Source organism: Scyliorhinus torazame, chromosome 7 (genome assembly GCF_047496885.1).
Source record: "Scyliorhinus torazame isolate Kashiwa2021f chromosome 7, sScyTor2.1, whole genome shotgun sequence".
Taxonomy (NCBI): domain Eukaryota; kingdom Metazoa; phylum Chordata; class Chondrichthyes; order Carcharhiniformes; family Scyliorhinidae; genus Scyliorhinus; species Scyliorhinus torazame.
Genome location: NC_092713.1, coordinates 66,926,771 through 66,944,180, shown reverse-complemented (window position 1 = coordinate 66,944,180; position 17,410 = coordinate 66,926,771). Strand labels below are relative to the sequence as shown.

The 17,410-nt window shown below is 41.1% G+C and overlaps 1 protein-coding gene across 1 annotated transcript in view; it reads left to right on the top strand.

The window, feature by feature from the left end:
- Window positions 1–6,706: 6,706 nt before the first annotated feature.
- Window positions 6,707–17,410, top strand: part of pik3r3b (phosphoinositide-3-kinase, regulatory subunit 3b (gamma)) — a 755,907-nt gene continuing 745,203 nt past the window's right edge. The window contains exons 1-2 of the mRNA XM_072510843.1: window positions 6,707–6,905; window positions 7,353–7,984. Of these exons, the coding sequence (XP_072366944.1) occupies window positions 7,672–7,984 (313 nt within the window). The 5' untranslated portion in view covers window positions 6,707–6,905; window positions 7,353–7,671. The remainder of the gene's footprint in view (window positions 6,906–7,352; window positions 7,985–17,410) is intronic.

Below are 17,410 nucleotides of genomic sequence, written 5' to 3'. Positions count from 1 at the left end.
GTGATTCAACCAGATTTTATTCTTATCAATGAATTCTCATCCCTTAAACCTACCTTACCTAAATTTAAAAGCTTGTTTTTTAACATCCTATTTTACTTCAAACCTATTAATAAATTCAGTCATATTATGGCTACTATTTGCAACATGCTCCCTTACTATCAGATTGTCAACTAATTTGGTTTTGTGGTTCATCACTAAATCTATATGGCCTGTTCCCTTGTTAGTTACAAAAATGGATTGTTCGAAGAACCTGTGCTGAATGTATTCCAGAAAATTATTGACCGCATAATTCAACTCCTTCATGCCTGTTTTAAGCTACAAGTGCTGTTTTGATTCCGAAATGGCATTCTAGATACATGCACACTTCTGGTGTGTGTGAGATGGCTGCTATTTTGGTAAGGACATTAGCATGGGTACAGAGACCGTCTGCTGGAATAATGCAGAGTAAGCAAATTGTGATGTCAATCTGATTGATGCTGATTTAATGCTAGTAGTGCCATTATGGAGCTCAATACACCTTTCCCCCAGATGTGATTGCATTTCCTTTGGACTACGTGAAGAAGAATGAACAGAGATGACACAGTGTACGACAGATGCTGGAAGAGAGAGAAAAAGGAGGGGGGTGGGGAGAGGACTCTGCAGGAATCCATACTTTCCCAGGGTGTTCAGAAAGCATGTCTCCTACCTGAGTCTCAGCAAGAAACACTAGGCCATAGTTAACATTGGAAAGCGATGGCCCGCTGGAATGACAAGAATATACAGCGCATTTACCTGCTCTGTGGAACCTCTGCCATTCCCCAGTGCGGTGCTTCAGTAATCCTAGCGACCTTATGGAGGGCAGCCCCTTTGAACACTGTACTCCACAGCTTTGATGGCAGCTGCACTACCATTGTCCCCTGTCTTGGCTGCCAACTACCTGTACCCAATGTCTTACCATGTGTAGATCCCACTTCTATACTAACCTATAAATTACACACAGTGTTACTGTCTGAGCTGATGGCTGTAGGAATGGGACCAAGTGATTGTGTTTCTTCTTCATCCTGCTGCTCCACCTTTCATTGCCCATGTCAGTTCTTGGATCCTGAAAGGGTAGGGTTGTGGTGAGGGGAGGAGTGGAAAGAAAGAGGTGCACGCTGACCCATCTGCAGCTTGTAATTCGGTAGACAGTGCAGACTGAGCGGGAAATGGGGTGTGAGCAGAAATTAAGGGTACCATCAGCTTTGATGGTTTGAGTTCCACTACTTGCAACAGCTTCAGCAATTACCACTGTTCCCCCTGGTTAGGTCTGCAAGCAAGAAGGAATTATGTTTGTGAGTGTCATGCAATCTGTTTGCCTAATGTGGCTGTCATGATTGAATACCTGGCAGTGTATGCAAGCTGTGATATGTGCATGTGTGGCTTGCAGCAGTGTTAAGTATGTGAAGGTGAGGTGAAGGTACAAATGTTATGTATGAAACATGATTGATTGAGGTTGTTGATAGCTAAGAGAAGGAAGTATGGTTGATTGATCAATATCTGAGGCTAATGATGCACTTGGTGGGATGTGGCATTTGAAGATGACCTTGACCACCCAGATGAAGTAATTGAACTTCTTGCAGCACTGCATCCAGATTCTCTGGGCTGACTCAGATATGCGCCAACTACCTTCTGAGGGTTTGTTTACCCTGGAGGGCCTCCTGGCCCTCTGTGGATAGATGCCATATGTCCCCCTCACTGCCTCCTCAACCAAAGCCTCCAATAGAGGATGAGAAAATCTTGGTGCCTGTTCTTACCTCTTTTCTGCCATAACTCATTCTTCCTCCATCTCAGAATCTCTCCCACAAACACCTCCCCCTGTAAGTGGTGCAGGCAAACTTTAACTGATACTCACCTTACACAATTTTGGGCCCCATGCTGAAGTGTGCAGCCACTCAATAGTATGGTTAGCACTGCTTTAAAAAAAAAACTAATCCCAGGGATGGGGGTGTCGCTGACTAAACCAGCATTTATTGCCCATCCCTATTTGCCTTTGAGAAGGTGATGGCGAGCTACCCTGGCCAAATGGAAAACCCTGCTCAACGTATTTATAGTATCTGATCACCCTGGCTGAAATTCCTTCTTCTTATCACTGTTGCTCTTATCTTTTAACAATGGTACCGCTCCACTATCTTTCTCAATGTCTCTGTCTTTCCTAATATCTTATTGCCTGGACTTGTTACTTCCCAATCTTGCCTAGCTTGTGGCCAGGTTTCTTGAATGGCTGCTACAGCAACTCTTGAAACAAGGTTTTTTGCCTCTGGTAACCTTTTTTAATGCTCTGTGTATTTTTAGACAAAATTCTGTATTGCATAATTGTGCCCACTCAAAAGGCTTTGTTGGTCTTTTTTTCACACTTTTTCAATACTCTGTGAATTTTCCCCTCTCACCACCCTCCCACCTATCCCATGCTGTATCAAATTTTTCCAACTGTAGTCTTGATCCTTTGAGAAGGGCATGATTGCCCTGCTGGTTTTGGCAAAGATCACCTTACAGATACAGCCTTGCTTCGTCCCAAAGTGGACCAGTAATCTGTAGACCCGCCCCACCTTCTGTTCCCTTCTTCCAGACATTTGTTAACAATTTATCTTCTTGTGCAGTCCAACATGTGATACTGGGAGTAATTAGTAGACATCAATCCTGGAGTTTCTGCTCCTTAACCTGGAATTTAATTAAAATTTCTTTAGCAAAACCTCAAATTTACTCCAGTCAATGTCACTGGTTTACATAGTTTACATAGAACATACAGTGCAGAAGGAGGCCATTCGGCCCATTGGGTCGGCACCGACCCACTTAAGCCCTCACTTCCCCCCCTATCACCATAACCCAGTAACCCCTCCTAGCCTTTTTGATCACTAAGGGCAATTTATCATGGCCAATCCACCTAACCCGCACATCTTTGGACTGTGGAAGGAAACCGGTGCACCCGGAGGAAACCCACGCAGACACAGGGAGAACGTGCAGACTCTGCACAGACAGTGACCCAGCAGGGAATCGAACCTGGGACCCTGGCGCTGTGAAGCCACAGTGCCAATCACTTGTGCTACCGTGCTCACATAACCCATAAGCTTTGGCTACTTGATCTATAATTCCATAACTTTTTGTATTTGCTTCTTGAGGGCTTGAATTTAATAGCCATGTCAACAATGTGCCATTCAGGATTCTCAATCATGTCCAGAAACAAACAATCTAACTCTTGATCTAGAATTCCCCATAATCACCATTCTTCTATTCTTAATACCTGTGACGTTTCCCTCATGGGTAATTACCTTGCTTTTCAGCGCCTAATTAGTCACTTATGGGGGGTATGGAGGACAGGTTACCTGTCCTCCATACCCCCCCCCCCCCTGTTTTGCGTATCACTTGTACCCAAACAGGTATACCCATTAAAACTATCCAGTTTCAAAGATCATCCCTTTTTTGCTACGTCCTGCTCATGGTCACTGATTGATCCCCCTTCCCAACCCCTCTAGTCCTAATAACCTTTAGAATGAATGCTGAGTAGTGCATTCAGTTGGCTTTAAAGTTATGCAACTTTCTGTTTGAAGAGCACAACTTCATGCACTTTGGATTCATTCTGCATGATATTCAAATCCAGACAGGACAACGACGCGTATCCCACACATATCATTCCAAATCTCTCTATGTAATACAAACTCCTATTAACTTATTGTTCATTGAATTATTTATACTTATTCTCCAAATTCATGATATGTTCTTGATATGTTTCAGAAGTATTCTTTGTTCAAAGCCTGGTGTTTTGTCATAAAATGGTGTTTTGTCATAAAATCTATCAGTTTAGATAAATAATTGCTTAAACAAATATTTATGTTTCTGGCCACCAACCACTGTCATAGATAAATTGTTTTTTTGGGAGGATGGAAAAAACTGGAACGAACTTAGCACCATTAAAAAGAAAGCAGCTGACTTATCCGTTAACACTAAACTCTGATGATGGCATCTACATAGTGTCCTGGCATTCAATCCACTGGATCACAGTGTGTTCTGATGGTAACTCTGAACGTTAGGGTAAAATCCCAACATTTATCTGCTCTGGAATGCACATATCCTTTAATCTATCCAATAATCTGATGATCTAAAGCTGGTACCTTGACTGCAACCTGAGGAATTTAATCATAAATTACTCTCAGCAGCATTTTTTTACCAATCTCCAACACAGGTCTTAACCATCAAATTATAATTAATAATGTTGAATTACCATGACATAACTGAATTACCTTTGCAACCTCTGTTATTCATTCCATCAGTTTATTCTCTCTGTTAGATAATTTGCTCTATATTTAATTTTAACTGGTGTTGTGATCATGGGGGATAATTAATAATTGTCAGTTTATGACTTTATTATCTGGTTTCTCCTTTGATAATTTTGTAAGAAATGATGGATTAATTTACTCACCAGCTTGTGCATAATCTTTTGGGAGGCTGATGGTGTAACTGCTGAATTAGCCTGTACTGCTTGATGTAAGACTGTTGGGCTAGCCAAATCTGGGCGTTATTCTCTTCCAGTCAGAGGGTAATAGGCCCCAGGGTATTCCTCAATGAGGAGTTATGGAGAGGTTGTTAGGCATTCAGACGGAGGCCATGATAAATATTGCATTCAGGGTATCATAGGAACTTCAGAATTGGGAGCAGAAGTAGGCAATTCGACCCTTTGAGCCTGCTCCGCCACTCAATCAGATCATGGCTTATCTCTTCCTGGTGTCAAATCCACCTCCCCACCTGTTCCCCATAACCTTTTAAGCCATTTTTAAAATCTGAAATATATCTATCTCCTGCTTGAAACCCTTTAAAGACTCAGATACCACTGCACTGTGGGACAGTGCGTTCCACAAATTCACCATCCTCTGCAAGAAGTAGTTCCTCCTCATCTCAGTTCTAAATCTACCACCTCTCAACCTATATCTGTGGTCTCTCTTTCTAGATTGTCCTACAGGGGAACACTTGGTCTACATTTACTTTATCAATCTCTTTTAGTATCCTATATATCTTGATCAAATTCCCTTTCACTCCAGCGAATATAAGAATATAAGTTCAATCACTCCTCATATGTCAACCCTTTCATCCCTGGAATTAATCTCGTGAACCTCCTCTGAACTGCCTCCAAAGCCACCAGATCCTTCCTCAAATAAGGAGACCAAAACTGGGCACAATACTCCAGATGTGGTCTCCTATACAATTGCAACAACACTTCACTAATTTTATACTCCAGTCCTTTTGCAATCTGCCTTTTTAATTACATACTGTACCTGCATACCGACTTTCTGCAATTCATGATCAAAGGCACCCAGATCCCTCTGGCCAGATGCATTTTGAATTTCTTGATCTCAGGCACAGCAGAGTGTTGGATGAGCTGAAATTTCTGGGCGGCTAGCCAGGAGAAAAGTCTGGAGTCTGGTGGCACAGTGGTTAGCACAGCTACCTCATAGCGCCAGTGACCTTGTTTCAATTCCAACCTTGGGTGACTGTCAGTGTGGAGTTTGCACTTTCTCCCCGTCTCAGCGTGGGTTTCTTCCGGGTCCTCTGGTTTCCTCCCACAGTCCAAAGATGTGCAGGTTAGTTGGATTGGCCTTGCTAAATTGTCCCTTAGTGTCCAGGGATGTGCAGGTTGGCTGGGGTTGTGGGGATGGGGCAGCGGAGTGGACCTAGGTGGGGTGCTCTTTCAGAGGGTCGGTGCAGACTCGATGGGCCAACTGGTCTCCTTCTGCACTGTAGGGGATTCTATGGTCCTATGGAGGTGGAAGGGACATGCATGAAATTTTTAATGGCAGGTGGGCTGAAGGGCAGAGATGGGGGATATTGCAGTGTTGGAAATAGACAGTCTTGGAGATGGAGAGGAAGCAGAATTGGAAGAGTAGCGTGGCACAAATGGACAGAAGAGGTTGAGAACAACCTGGTTCGATCTGAAACAATGGCGGAGGAATGTGTTGGAATCAGTCTCGAGGATATAAAGTTTCAGGTGGATGATGGCTTCAGCCTTCTGAATGTTTCACTCCAGGAAATTGTGTATCATCAAAGACTGATGTGGGACAACACAAAGGAAGGGGAGGGGTTAATAGAAGTGATGAGGCAGAGCATGTGAAAGGACAACAATAGTGGGTAACTGTATACATTTAATGAAATGAAAATTGCTTATTGTCACAAGTAGGCTTCAAATGAAGTTACTGTGAAAAGCCCCTAGTCGCCACATTCCGGCGCCTGTTCGGGGAGGCTGGTATGGGAATTGAACCGTGCTGCTGGCCTGCCTTGGTCTGCTTTAAAAGCCAGCAAATTAGCCCTGTGCTAAACTATCCCCATTTACCCACTGGCATCCTCAGCTGGTAGATTTTTATTATGTATTCCGAAAACATTTTTGCAATAAGAAAACCTTCATCCAAAAACGAAAACATTTAGTTCTTACTGCATTTACACCACTCACCCCACCCCAAATAAATCTTGAAAATGCCAGAAGTTCCCTTTAGTCCTGCTCCAATCCCAAGTGCACCATGCTTAATGCAACACGTTGCAGCTTGAACCCAGCAAGTGAACCAGGCGCTGCTCTTTCCAAGGGATCCGTACAGCTGCACAGATTCTGCAGTGCAATGACCGACTTTCACTTGCAATTTATCACAGACAGGAGGTGTGGTTAGACACGTCACGCTATAAATACTGGGAATCTGGCTGGGGGGAAAGTGACTGCAATGAACAGTCCAGACTGCGGAGTGCCCGATCTTGCCAGCATGCATCTGAAATAAAGCAACTGCAATTAAAGGCAATGATGAGGAGGCAGCAGGCGTCACGTTCAGCAGACACTGTGGCGAGATCTGCCCCCTAAATCCTCTCTCCACCAGGCGTGGACATCGTACCGGGGGAATCGCCCAGGATTTGGAGAGGTATTTTTTTGTGTGCTGAAACCCGTAGGGGTCTGGTATATATTTTTAGCCATTTTTTTTCTCGACGTGGTGTTTGCACTCGGTTTTATTTTTCAATCTCTTACCCTTGGGATTTCTTCATTTTTATCTGCGGGATTTTTTTTGGCTCAACTTTCCCTTTTTGCATCTGACATTTTAGAGTGGGTGATTGCATGGTGTCCACAGGTCTGAGCGGCTGAAGGCGAGTGTGCTCTGGAGATTATTGCGGGCGGGGTGGGGGGGGGGGGGGGGGGTGATTTTGTTGTGTGTTGAATTACCAGATAGATCCACTTATCCCCAAATACTGTACTTCCGTATAAATACCCCTAGTGCCTCAACAAATAATGCGCATGTAGTGGGGAGAGGGTCAGGGGACGGCCTTTAACCTGTTTAATAAACCCTCCTCTCTCTCTCTCTCTCTCTGGACAGTTTGGATTACAGAAAGGACTTGAACTCAGGACGTCCCGATGAATTCCGCTTGATTCGGGATAAGCAACCAGCAGTCATTGAGAAGTTTAAGTGTCCAGCAACTTGGGTCGGCGCACCATCGAAATGAAGAGAATGGAGGTTGTATCTAATGGGACAGCGGCGATTTCACACTGCCGGAGAAACTGACAAGCTTCTGAGGTTGACCTTGAGTTCCAGGGAAGAGTCACACGGTGGTTGTCGGCGTCAAGACCCCTCCCCACCACCTCAACTTTTGTTTTTCCAAAAGTAGAATAAACATTCCTGGGACAGAACAGCAACAATGTGTACCGAGGGTTTCCAGTTCCGAGCTCTGTTCGAGTACAAGAAGGAGCGAGAAGAAGATATCAACTTACTGCCAGGCGACGTTCTGACTGTTGGCAAGTCGGTGCTCGTGACGGCGAATTATCAAGAAGGAGATGAAAAGAATCCCAAAGGATGGCTAAATGGTGTCAACGAAAGAAGCAAAGACAAAGGAGACTTCCCTGGAACCTATGTTGAGTTTGTTGGACCGGTTCGATTTGTGACTCCAACTCCAAAGCCAAGACCAAGACCAGTCCCTCCCACACCAGCGGCCAGCTCGGCTCCCACTAATGGTATGTGTTCCTCAAACAGCTCGCTCCACTGTTTATTAAACTTTAGGACATGGATATAGATTATGGTTCCTAACGCAATTCGCAGCAGTAGTTTTGACCCATTAGCCATCGGTGCAGGACACTTTTGTTCAGAACGAAATGGACCAAATGTGTGCAAGTTTGAATATTTAGTAGTTTAAAGGGAGAAAAAATCACAAGTTTATAACGGTGAGAGAAGGCATAAAGTTCAATGATGAACATGATTTTACAAAGGTGGAGCTAATTTATGATTATTTCACCCTTGTGATTTTCAAAAATGAAGATGAATTCAACACTTCTACCTTACTAACCTTGAAAAAAATCAGTTAGTTTAACTGGATATCTAGCTAATTCATGAATTAAAATTTTGAAATGTACTAATATTCCAAAATATACAATTCTGATCATAAACTTAACTTTTTATTCTGTCCTTGCGTGCTTTCGATAAACAGGTTTGAAAGTACTTGATTAAATTTCAGCATTCTGCCATCAAATTATTGTCCACTTCTATATTTCCCTATCCATTTCAGTTCCAAGGTGTATATATTACTCTTAAAATATGCTTTCAGATAGACAAAAGCTGTGAACATATTCAGCGGCCTCGCCAGTCTCCAATAGTTTATCTGAGAAAAATGCTAATCTATTTATCTGGTTCAAAGAAAAATCTCACTATTAGCATCGCTATTGGGCCATGGTAGCATAAATTGGAGGAAGATTGCATTATTGATGCTGTGTAGAAAGAGTACTGCTTACTCGAAGGATGTGGTACTCTTTTATAAAAGAAGCAAAATTCAAATTATGTACAGCAAATCCACTCGTCATTTAGTTAAAGCATTAGCAATGACTGAATGTTTTCAAAGCTCAGAGATCTCTACTTGCATGGAACCATTAAATAATTAGAATCCCTACAGTGCAAAAGGAGGCCATTCGGCCCATCGAGTCTGCACTAACCCTCCGAAAGAGCACCCTACTCCACACCATATTCCTGCAAACCAGTAACCCCATGTAACCTTTTCTGGACACTAAGGGGCAATTTATTATGGCCAACCCACCTAACCTGCACATCGTTTGGACTGTGGGAGGAAACCAGAGCATGCGGAGGAAACCCATGTTAACACGGTGAGAAAGTGCAAACACCACACAGTTACTCGAGGCTGGAATTGAACCCGAGTCCCTGGTGCTATGAGGCAGCAGTGCTAACCACTGTGCTACCGTGCCGCACCAATTATGGCATTGGTTGTGAGTTCTATAATTTGTTAACAGAATGCTCTGACTGTGTTGCAGAGTTTCAGATATTTGCGCAAAGTTCAATAAATCATAACATTGCTACAGTTCCCATTGTGCAATCAAACTCTAACTAAAGTAACAATGTATTTTCCAGATGTTCTTATCTTTTCTTTCTATAATAGGACAGCACAAATAATATTTTTTAATACTTTTTGAAAATGTACCATAAAATCCAAAGTTTTTAATTTAAAATCTGAGTTAAGTCTGAATTTGCACAAAGCAATTACAGAGTTTCAGGTTTTAACTGCCAGAATACAGATCCAAAACCAAATCGTTCCTGTCAAGGAAAAGATGTAGTGAAACATTGAAAATATTTCAGATAGTGTCTTTCTTTTAGTATATCTGTGATAATCTTTTCTCACTGCTGGATATCATTCTCAGTTCAAACAACTTTGATGCAAAAGCAGTTTCTCATTCGCAAGTCCAATTTCTCTTCAGTAATAATCGGCATGATCGTCCAACATTGGGTTGTGAAACCAGGCTGTAATTTCAGTAAGGATGAGGCATTAAGCAAGCAAGGTTTACTCGTATTTTCTTTTACACCTGTTATCATTTGTAACATATTTTCGGATCTCGTGTACAAAACATGTATATGCAATGTAAAATGATCAGTTGATTACACCAAAAAGATCGGAGTTAAGTCAGTAACATGGTGAATAACCCTTTTGGAGAACGTGCAGGAATTAGGTGAGCAGGCTAGAATGGTGGAACTGAGTTGTGGTGACTCAGGTGAAACAAATCAAATGTAGATAGCTGTTGATTGTGGCTGTGTTGATTGGAACTTCCAAACGTTAAGCTGCTGTGAAATTTTTAAAATCAACTTTATGTCGTAATTGCCATGTCACCATTGCAGTAAATGCCATGTGTTTTCAATAAAAGCAAGTTTTTTTAAAATTGTGGGCTAAACTCTGCAGTAGCAGTATTGCAGAAGAATTTAACTACAGAGTGCTGAAAGCACAGTATATGGTACAAATCTTCAAATATCTTTTTGAACATCGATGAAAGCCTATCATTTGCTTCAAGAGCTAGTGTCCAAAATATGGAGGCAGCATGAGCTTGAATATGAAACAGATTCCAGAAACTTTTCAGAAGATTGCTTATTTGTGAGGTGATTAAGTGAGATCTGTCAAGAATATTTTGATCAATACGTTATCCAAAAGAGGATGGATATCTTTGAGAACTACAGTGCCTGTCGAAAAGAAATTGACCTCATTAAAAATGCAGAAAGGTTTTGGAAACAGCAATTTTGAATACCATATATTATTAGCTTGGACTTGTGCTGAAGATAGTGCTTCACACTGCATTGTGACCAGAAGCCTGAATATATAGCAGCCATTCCACGTGAAACATGGAGGTGTTTGTATTTCCGACATGGCATAACTATCAATTTTCAATTTTAAAAAAATTGTGCCAAATTCTTCTTAAATTATTTATATTAGATGTTGCTTAGCAAATTGCTTGATAATCAAAGGAGCATTCTATCTGGTTGAACAAAAATACCATTGAGGGTACAAAATAAAAAATTGGAAGAGGGAAGGTTTGTGCTGTTGAAATACATTGCGTTGATTTTTTTTTTAAAAATGGAAATGTTATGTTTCTGGCTTAACAATTTAAAGGAAAAAAACTTGGAAGTCAAATTTCCAATATGTCATAGAAAATACATTAACAAGCAATTGTTTATAAAAATTGAACTGGTGACCCAAGACTTTTCTGTTAGTTTGGGGCTGACCTTTGCATAATTTTATAATACATGAACCTTGGTTTAAAAAGAAAATCAGAAATAATAAATTACATTCTTATGTTGTATTTTTCATCTATTGAAGCTTGCAGATTGTTCTTGATAACCAAATTCATTTAAAAAAAAAAAAAAACTGCCATATACTTCTGGTTAGAAACAAAACTGACAATATTGACACATATATTCCAGTCAGCATTATTTCAACATGTTTTTATTGTTTGGATTTTTGAATTCTGAAGCATTAATCAAATGCAAGAGTAGGGTTTGTATCGACCTTTTGGCTTTTGCATTCATCAGTAAAATTGAACTGAAGACATTACGAATGCCTTTCATTCAGCATCATGGGAACCTTGCTTTTTTAGAAGAATCTTTGAGGAAGCTAGGAAATAAGGAATAAAACATTTTTTTTTAAATGGGACTGTGTTATTAACAAAAGAGCAGATGTTTACCTATTGATTCAGAAGTGGGAAATGCTATCATTTTGAGTGCCGTGCATTAGGGTTCCATCTTCTACACTCTAATCAATTGAGTGGATTCCTTTTCCACTTCAGCAGGCAATTTGAAACCCTTTCACTTTGTGTGAGCCTTGGGGTGTGTGCACCTTGTTGTGGGTTTGTGCGCCTCTGTGGGTGCGTGCACCTCTGTGTGGGTGTGTGTGTTTGTTCTTTAGCACAAATAATGTATCTTCCATAGTCATTTACTTCCAATTTTCAAGCAGCAGTCATTTTTACCTGAGACATTTATGTGTTGACAATAAGTCAAAAGATATTTAGTAAAAATTGTGCGAACAGATAGGATTCCTTATAATAATCGTTACAGTACTTGTATTTGAGTGATCCTACATTATTGGCTTTTTGCAAAAGGCTCTCTCTCCTCTTATGTTAATTTTCTGATAATTCAAAGACTCATTGATTTTAATAACATTTCAGTCAGTCACTTATCCGGAGGGAAATGTTTTTTCTGCTTAATTTAATTGATTATTCAGAAGAGGATTTGAGATTGATTTGAATTTGAAACCATTCAAATTAAATAATTCAAATTAAGCAAAATTCTGTTTAATTTGAGATTTGTTCTCTATCTACCAACATCTAGTATATAAAACTGATCACATCATTGTGAAATCTGATCAGTAAAATTATATTACTGAGTTGATTGATTATTTTGATAAGCGCACAACCACTTTGTGAATGCTGCTTGTATTATATTGGAAATGCTTGTTAGTGGTTGGGCAGTAGATTTAAGAATAATACAATCTAAACCCTCCAATATAGTCAACATAGTCTATATTCAGTTTATATGAATGCTTTTGTGAAAATAAAGCTGATAGGGTGCAGCAGGCAAGTGACTTCAGTTGATTTTCTTGAGCAATAAAAGTATTAGTCAAAATATTATTCCTTCCCATATGCAATACTACAAGGGCCAGTAAGACATGGGTTTTAGTAAATGTCTAAGATTGAGGAATAGGTCGGATCCACTTCTATCTTTCTTGCTTGTGAGTTATATGGTGAAACTTTCAACCCACTCAAAACCTTTCCTCTTGAACAGAGTTAAAATTGGGTCCATCGGGGCAGCACGGCGGCGCAGTGGTTAGCACTGCTGCCTCACAGCACTGAGGACCCAAGTTTGACCCTGGTCCTGGGTCACTGTCCGTGTGGAGTTTGCACATTCTCCCCGTGCCTGCATGGGACTCATCCCCACAACCTAAAGATGTGCATGGTAGGTGGATTGGCTATGCTTAATTGGAGAAAAAAATGAATTGGGTAATTTAAATTTTCAAAAATTATGTCCATAGAATCACCATTGACAATAATTTACATCCTCACTGCGTTTGCAAGACTGTTACTTGGCTTTGTTTTTGACTTTCTTTCATGTTTGATATTGTGTATTGTAGCATGCAAAGCACAGAATACTTGGCTGTCAAGGACCACTTAAAAAGTTGATAGAATGTGACATGCTGCCAGGTATCTATCCGTCAATATTGCGCTGAGTTGACTGCTAGGAGGCAAAGAATGCAAATGTGAAATCTGAGGGGAAGGCAGAGCCAGAATGATCTGGGTTAGTGGAAATAGGATATCCGATTAACTGGGCTACAGGAGGAGAAAAGTACCAGGTTGAATTAACGGGGATAAGGAAACAAGGTAAAATAATTCTAGCGTGGATGGGGGGGCGGGGGTTTGGTGGTGAAGGGAATAGAATACAGTGAGCTGAATTTTCATTGAGGTTGGGACTCCACTGTTGGGATCACTTCTAGGTGGCAGCCCAAGCCACATGGCGCCTGATGCAATTTTCAAGAAAACGCTCAATTAGTGGCCAGATGGGGCGTTTGCTGTTCAGTTAAGGATGGCTGACAATAAGAGGCCCTCCAGCATCGCAAAATCAGCAGTTCCAATGTCAGAGGTCAGTACTGACAGTGTGGGTAGTTGAAAGAGAGGTGCCTTAGGATGAAGGTGTCCACTGGAGATTCTTCAAAATGTTAAATAGGAGCTCGGTACAGCTGCCAGACCATTATTGTGGAGGAGAAAACCCACCCATCGAGTGCGGCCACAGCTGCATCTCCATGGGTACCATGTTGTGGGGGGAGGAGGGCCTTAACTTTAACGATAGAGAGTTGCAGCCACCCTCCCTACCCCCAGAATCAGGATGGCTTCCATCATTGGCTGGGTTATGGCGTCAACATTCCGACTGGAAAATTAATTTTCTGCTTCTGAAATTCGGCTTCTCCTGTACTTCTGTCCCTCCAATATCAGTGTCAGAATGCTATGTATACCTGCTGCTTAAATTACAAATTCTGTGTGGCCACGTGTTTTTATATGTCAGGCTGTTCTGAAATTGTGAGATCTTTGAAGATCAAAAATAAAAGAGGGTGGCTGGTGCATTTCAGGTGAATTCTTCCAGTGAGGCCCAGGCCAAATACTGTATGTTGAGAAGGGAAGTGAAGAGGAAAATAAGACTGGCAAAGAGAGAATGGCTGTTATCATAAGCGGGAACCCCCAAATCTTCCACAGGCATATTTACTAGTAAATGGGTAGTGAGGGACAAGGAAGGGCTTATTGGGGGTAAAAGGTTGACAGTTGCTTAGAGGCGCAAGGCAAGGCTAGAATAATGAATGAGTTCTCTGCATCCATGGTTACTAAGGAAGAGGATGCTGACAAAGTATCACGGAAAGAGGCAATGGTGGAGAGATTGGTTGGAGTGACAATATACAAGCAGAACATCTTGGAAAGCCTGGCTGTGCTTAGAGTGCGCAAGTCACTTGGTCTGGATGGTTTGCATTCCAGTTTTATAAGCAAAGTGGGGGTGGAATAGCGGGAAGGGCTTACCATAATCTTCTAATATGCCTTGGATATGGGAGAGGTGCCAGAGAATCGGAGAGTGGTAAATGTGGCCCCAGTATTCAAGAAAAGGATTTGTAGCAACTGCAAGCCAGCCAGTTCAACATCAGCAGTGGATGTGGTATTATAAACAATCATTAGAGAAAAGAAATCAACAGACCTTTGGAAAAGTTGGAGTTAATTAAGCAGAACAGTACATCTGTCAAAGGCAGATAGATCGTGCTTGACTAATTGATTTTTTTTGATGAACAGTGAAGGTTGATGAATGAAATGCAGTGGATGTTGTCTGTATGGATTTTTGAAAATGTTTGGCAAAGTGTCATAGCAAAGACTGGTTAAAAAAATTGAGGGGTATGGAATAGAAGGGTCAGTGTAAGTGTGGATAAAAAATAGGCTTAAGGACAAAAAACAATGAGTCGTGCTAAGAAATATTATATGGCTATTGGAATACAGAGTAAAATATCAAAATTTGCCAATGTTACCATACTTGCAGGTTTGGCTAACATCAATCGTGATGCCAATCAACTGCATCAGCTAGCCCATCCAACTGGCATATGGAATTTAATACAGAGAAATGTGAGGTGAGTTATTTCTTCTCCCAAGCACCAGAAGGGCTTGGGAAGAGAAGAAATAATGGCATAGTTCTAATGTGTGCGAAGGGGCAGTGAGAGCTCTGATTGGATTTGCAACCTAAACAATCTGCCTACCATTCTTAATTTGATGGCAGATTCAGAGGCAACCAATAACGAGGCTTCCTTCCAGAACACTACACCAGCAGGCATGTTGCCAGTATGTGCGAGGTCTGAATGCGGAATTACATCTGTCCCTCAATTTTTATTTTAACAGGGCATGATTCCTCCATATGATTGCTCATAGTATAGCCCACCAGTCATGCTCTAGGGAGCCACCAAAAGATGTTTGAAAATAATTTCCCAGCGCAATACAGATGTGTAATAATAAAGGACCCCTTTCTCTAATTAATTCTGAGCATGTTTGTAAAGTGGCGTCTGTGCCTTGGAGAAAGGTCCAACTGGGGTCAGAATGGACATGTTATTAACAGATTAACACTCTGACATTTACAGGAATTCCTATGTTTTACAAAGAATTAAGTCCAACATGGACTCTGAGAAAAAAGAGAAAATATTGCAAGTCTGGTGCAACCCTTATTTCCTATCCACTTGCAGGATAGTTGCCATATGCTTGCAGAATATAAAATAGGACTGTGTATTGTGTGCTTTGCTCACAGTGCACATTAAATGTCAGAACGTGCTTAATAGCATATAAATTGAAATTTTCCACCCCCCCTTTGATTACAAATAGATGGTGGATAAGAACTTCAACTTATTTCTGCTTCTGACATATGAAATATAATTCTAATTTCAAAGCTTTTGTCTCGCTGTATTTTTACTTGTGTGTTTGCCTGTGAACAATCATCTGGCAATAATGAGCTTTCAAAGAAAACTACAATGAAAAGAGTGATGCAAATTCATGGGCTGGAGCACAATAATAAAGGGTCATAATTGGAGGTTGTACAGGGGTTACAATTTTAGGTTCTTTGGAAGAAAATTGCCCAGATTACAAATAGGCGCAACATATTTTATGTTGCTCAGATGTTCTTCTTGCATGTGACATCTTGCAGTTTTTCAATCCTCGGCCCAATTTGGACATCGAAATCACAGGCAGTGTGTCGTTATGTGGTTCACATTGAATCATGTGGCAATTTTTGTATACCACAATCCTCAGCAATGTGGTGAACAGTCTGATTGGGACAACCACAGATGCAGGCTGGGCTGTCCTTGACATTCCATTTGTGGAGGAGGTGTGATGTCCTTCCATAAAGTATACGGTTTCTGTTGAGTGTAAACCACTGTTTTGAAGGAGGTCAAACCCTGGAGGCTCTCCTGTCGGATGACTCGCCAGATCTTTGTTCAGCAGCTCAACTCTGATCCACTCAAAAACCAGCACTATTATTGCCTCCTGGATTGTTTTGCAAAATGGCGGTATTCAAGTAGCAAATCACTCTGCACTAGGATGTAGCAACACGCCAAATTGCTTGCCCTCCTTATAATTAACCCACTCATCAAAGCTTGGCTATAATGTTCATTCCTGTTTTCAGAGGAAAGATGCTGCTTTCCTTTCACATGGTCAGAAGAAAGACAGTAAGCCTCTTCATTACAATCTATTTATAACATCAATTGTTGAATGAAATTTGTTCTCTTATTCTGCAATTATTTTGTGTCAAGACTGGTTTTACCTGGTGCTATTTGATGCTTTTGTTGCTGTGCATAAAGAGCTTAAAAAATAAATTTGCTCAGTATTTGATTAATGAGTCTGTTACCTTCCTTGAAAACTTTCTTCTTGACATCAGATTGCGAGCATTTTATTGTAAGGATCGGAGATGTTTTGGGTTGTCTAGTTCAAAAACCTGACTCTTGTAGACTTCATGAAACTTAACCCCCGCTATCTTATGCAAGTACTGTGGGCTGTTGACACACCATAGCACCATCAAGAGATTCCGGTTACATTATAAACAGATGTTCAAATCATTAAAGATCTTTGGATCATTGAACTGTGTACTGCCTGAACTCTATTTCACTCAAAATTATATGTGCTGTAATATGTTTTCCGTACGGATATCTGGAATGCTGACAATATGAATCCAAATCAAAAACCTTGAATGAAATGTTTAACTTTAAAAAAAATTCCAGTTATGGGGCAATTTAGCATTGCCAATCCACCGGCCCTGCACATCTTTGGGTTGCGGGGGTGAGACCCATGCAAGCATGGGGGAATGCGCAAACTCCACACGGATAGTGGCCAGGATCGAACCTGGGTCCTCGACGCTGTGAGGCAGCAGTGCTAACCACTGTGCCGCCATGCTGCCCTATTTTTAATTTTAAAGATGTTCAATATATCAACTTTTAAGCAGTAACGTAAACTGTCCAAACTGGTATTTGTCAGTGTATTGACTATCTTGGCACATTTAAGTTGCTGTTTGGGGACTGTGTGCACAACATGGATGATAATGACAACTTGCCTGTTTTTTTCAAT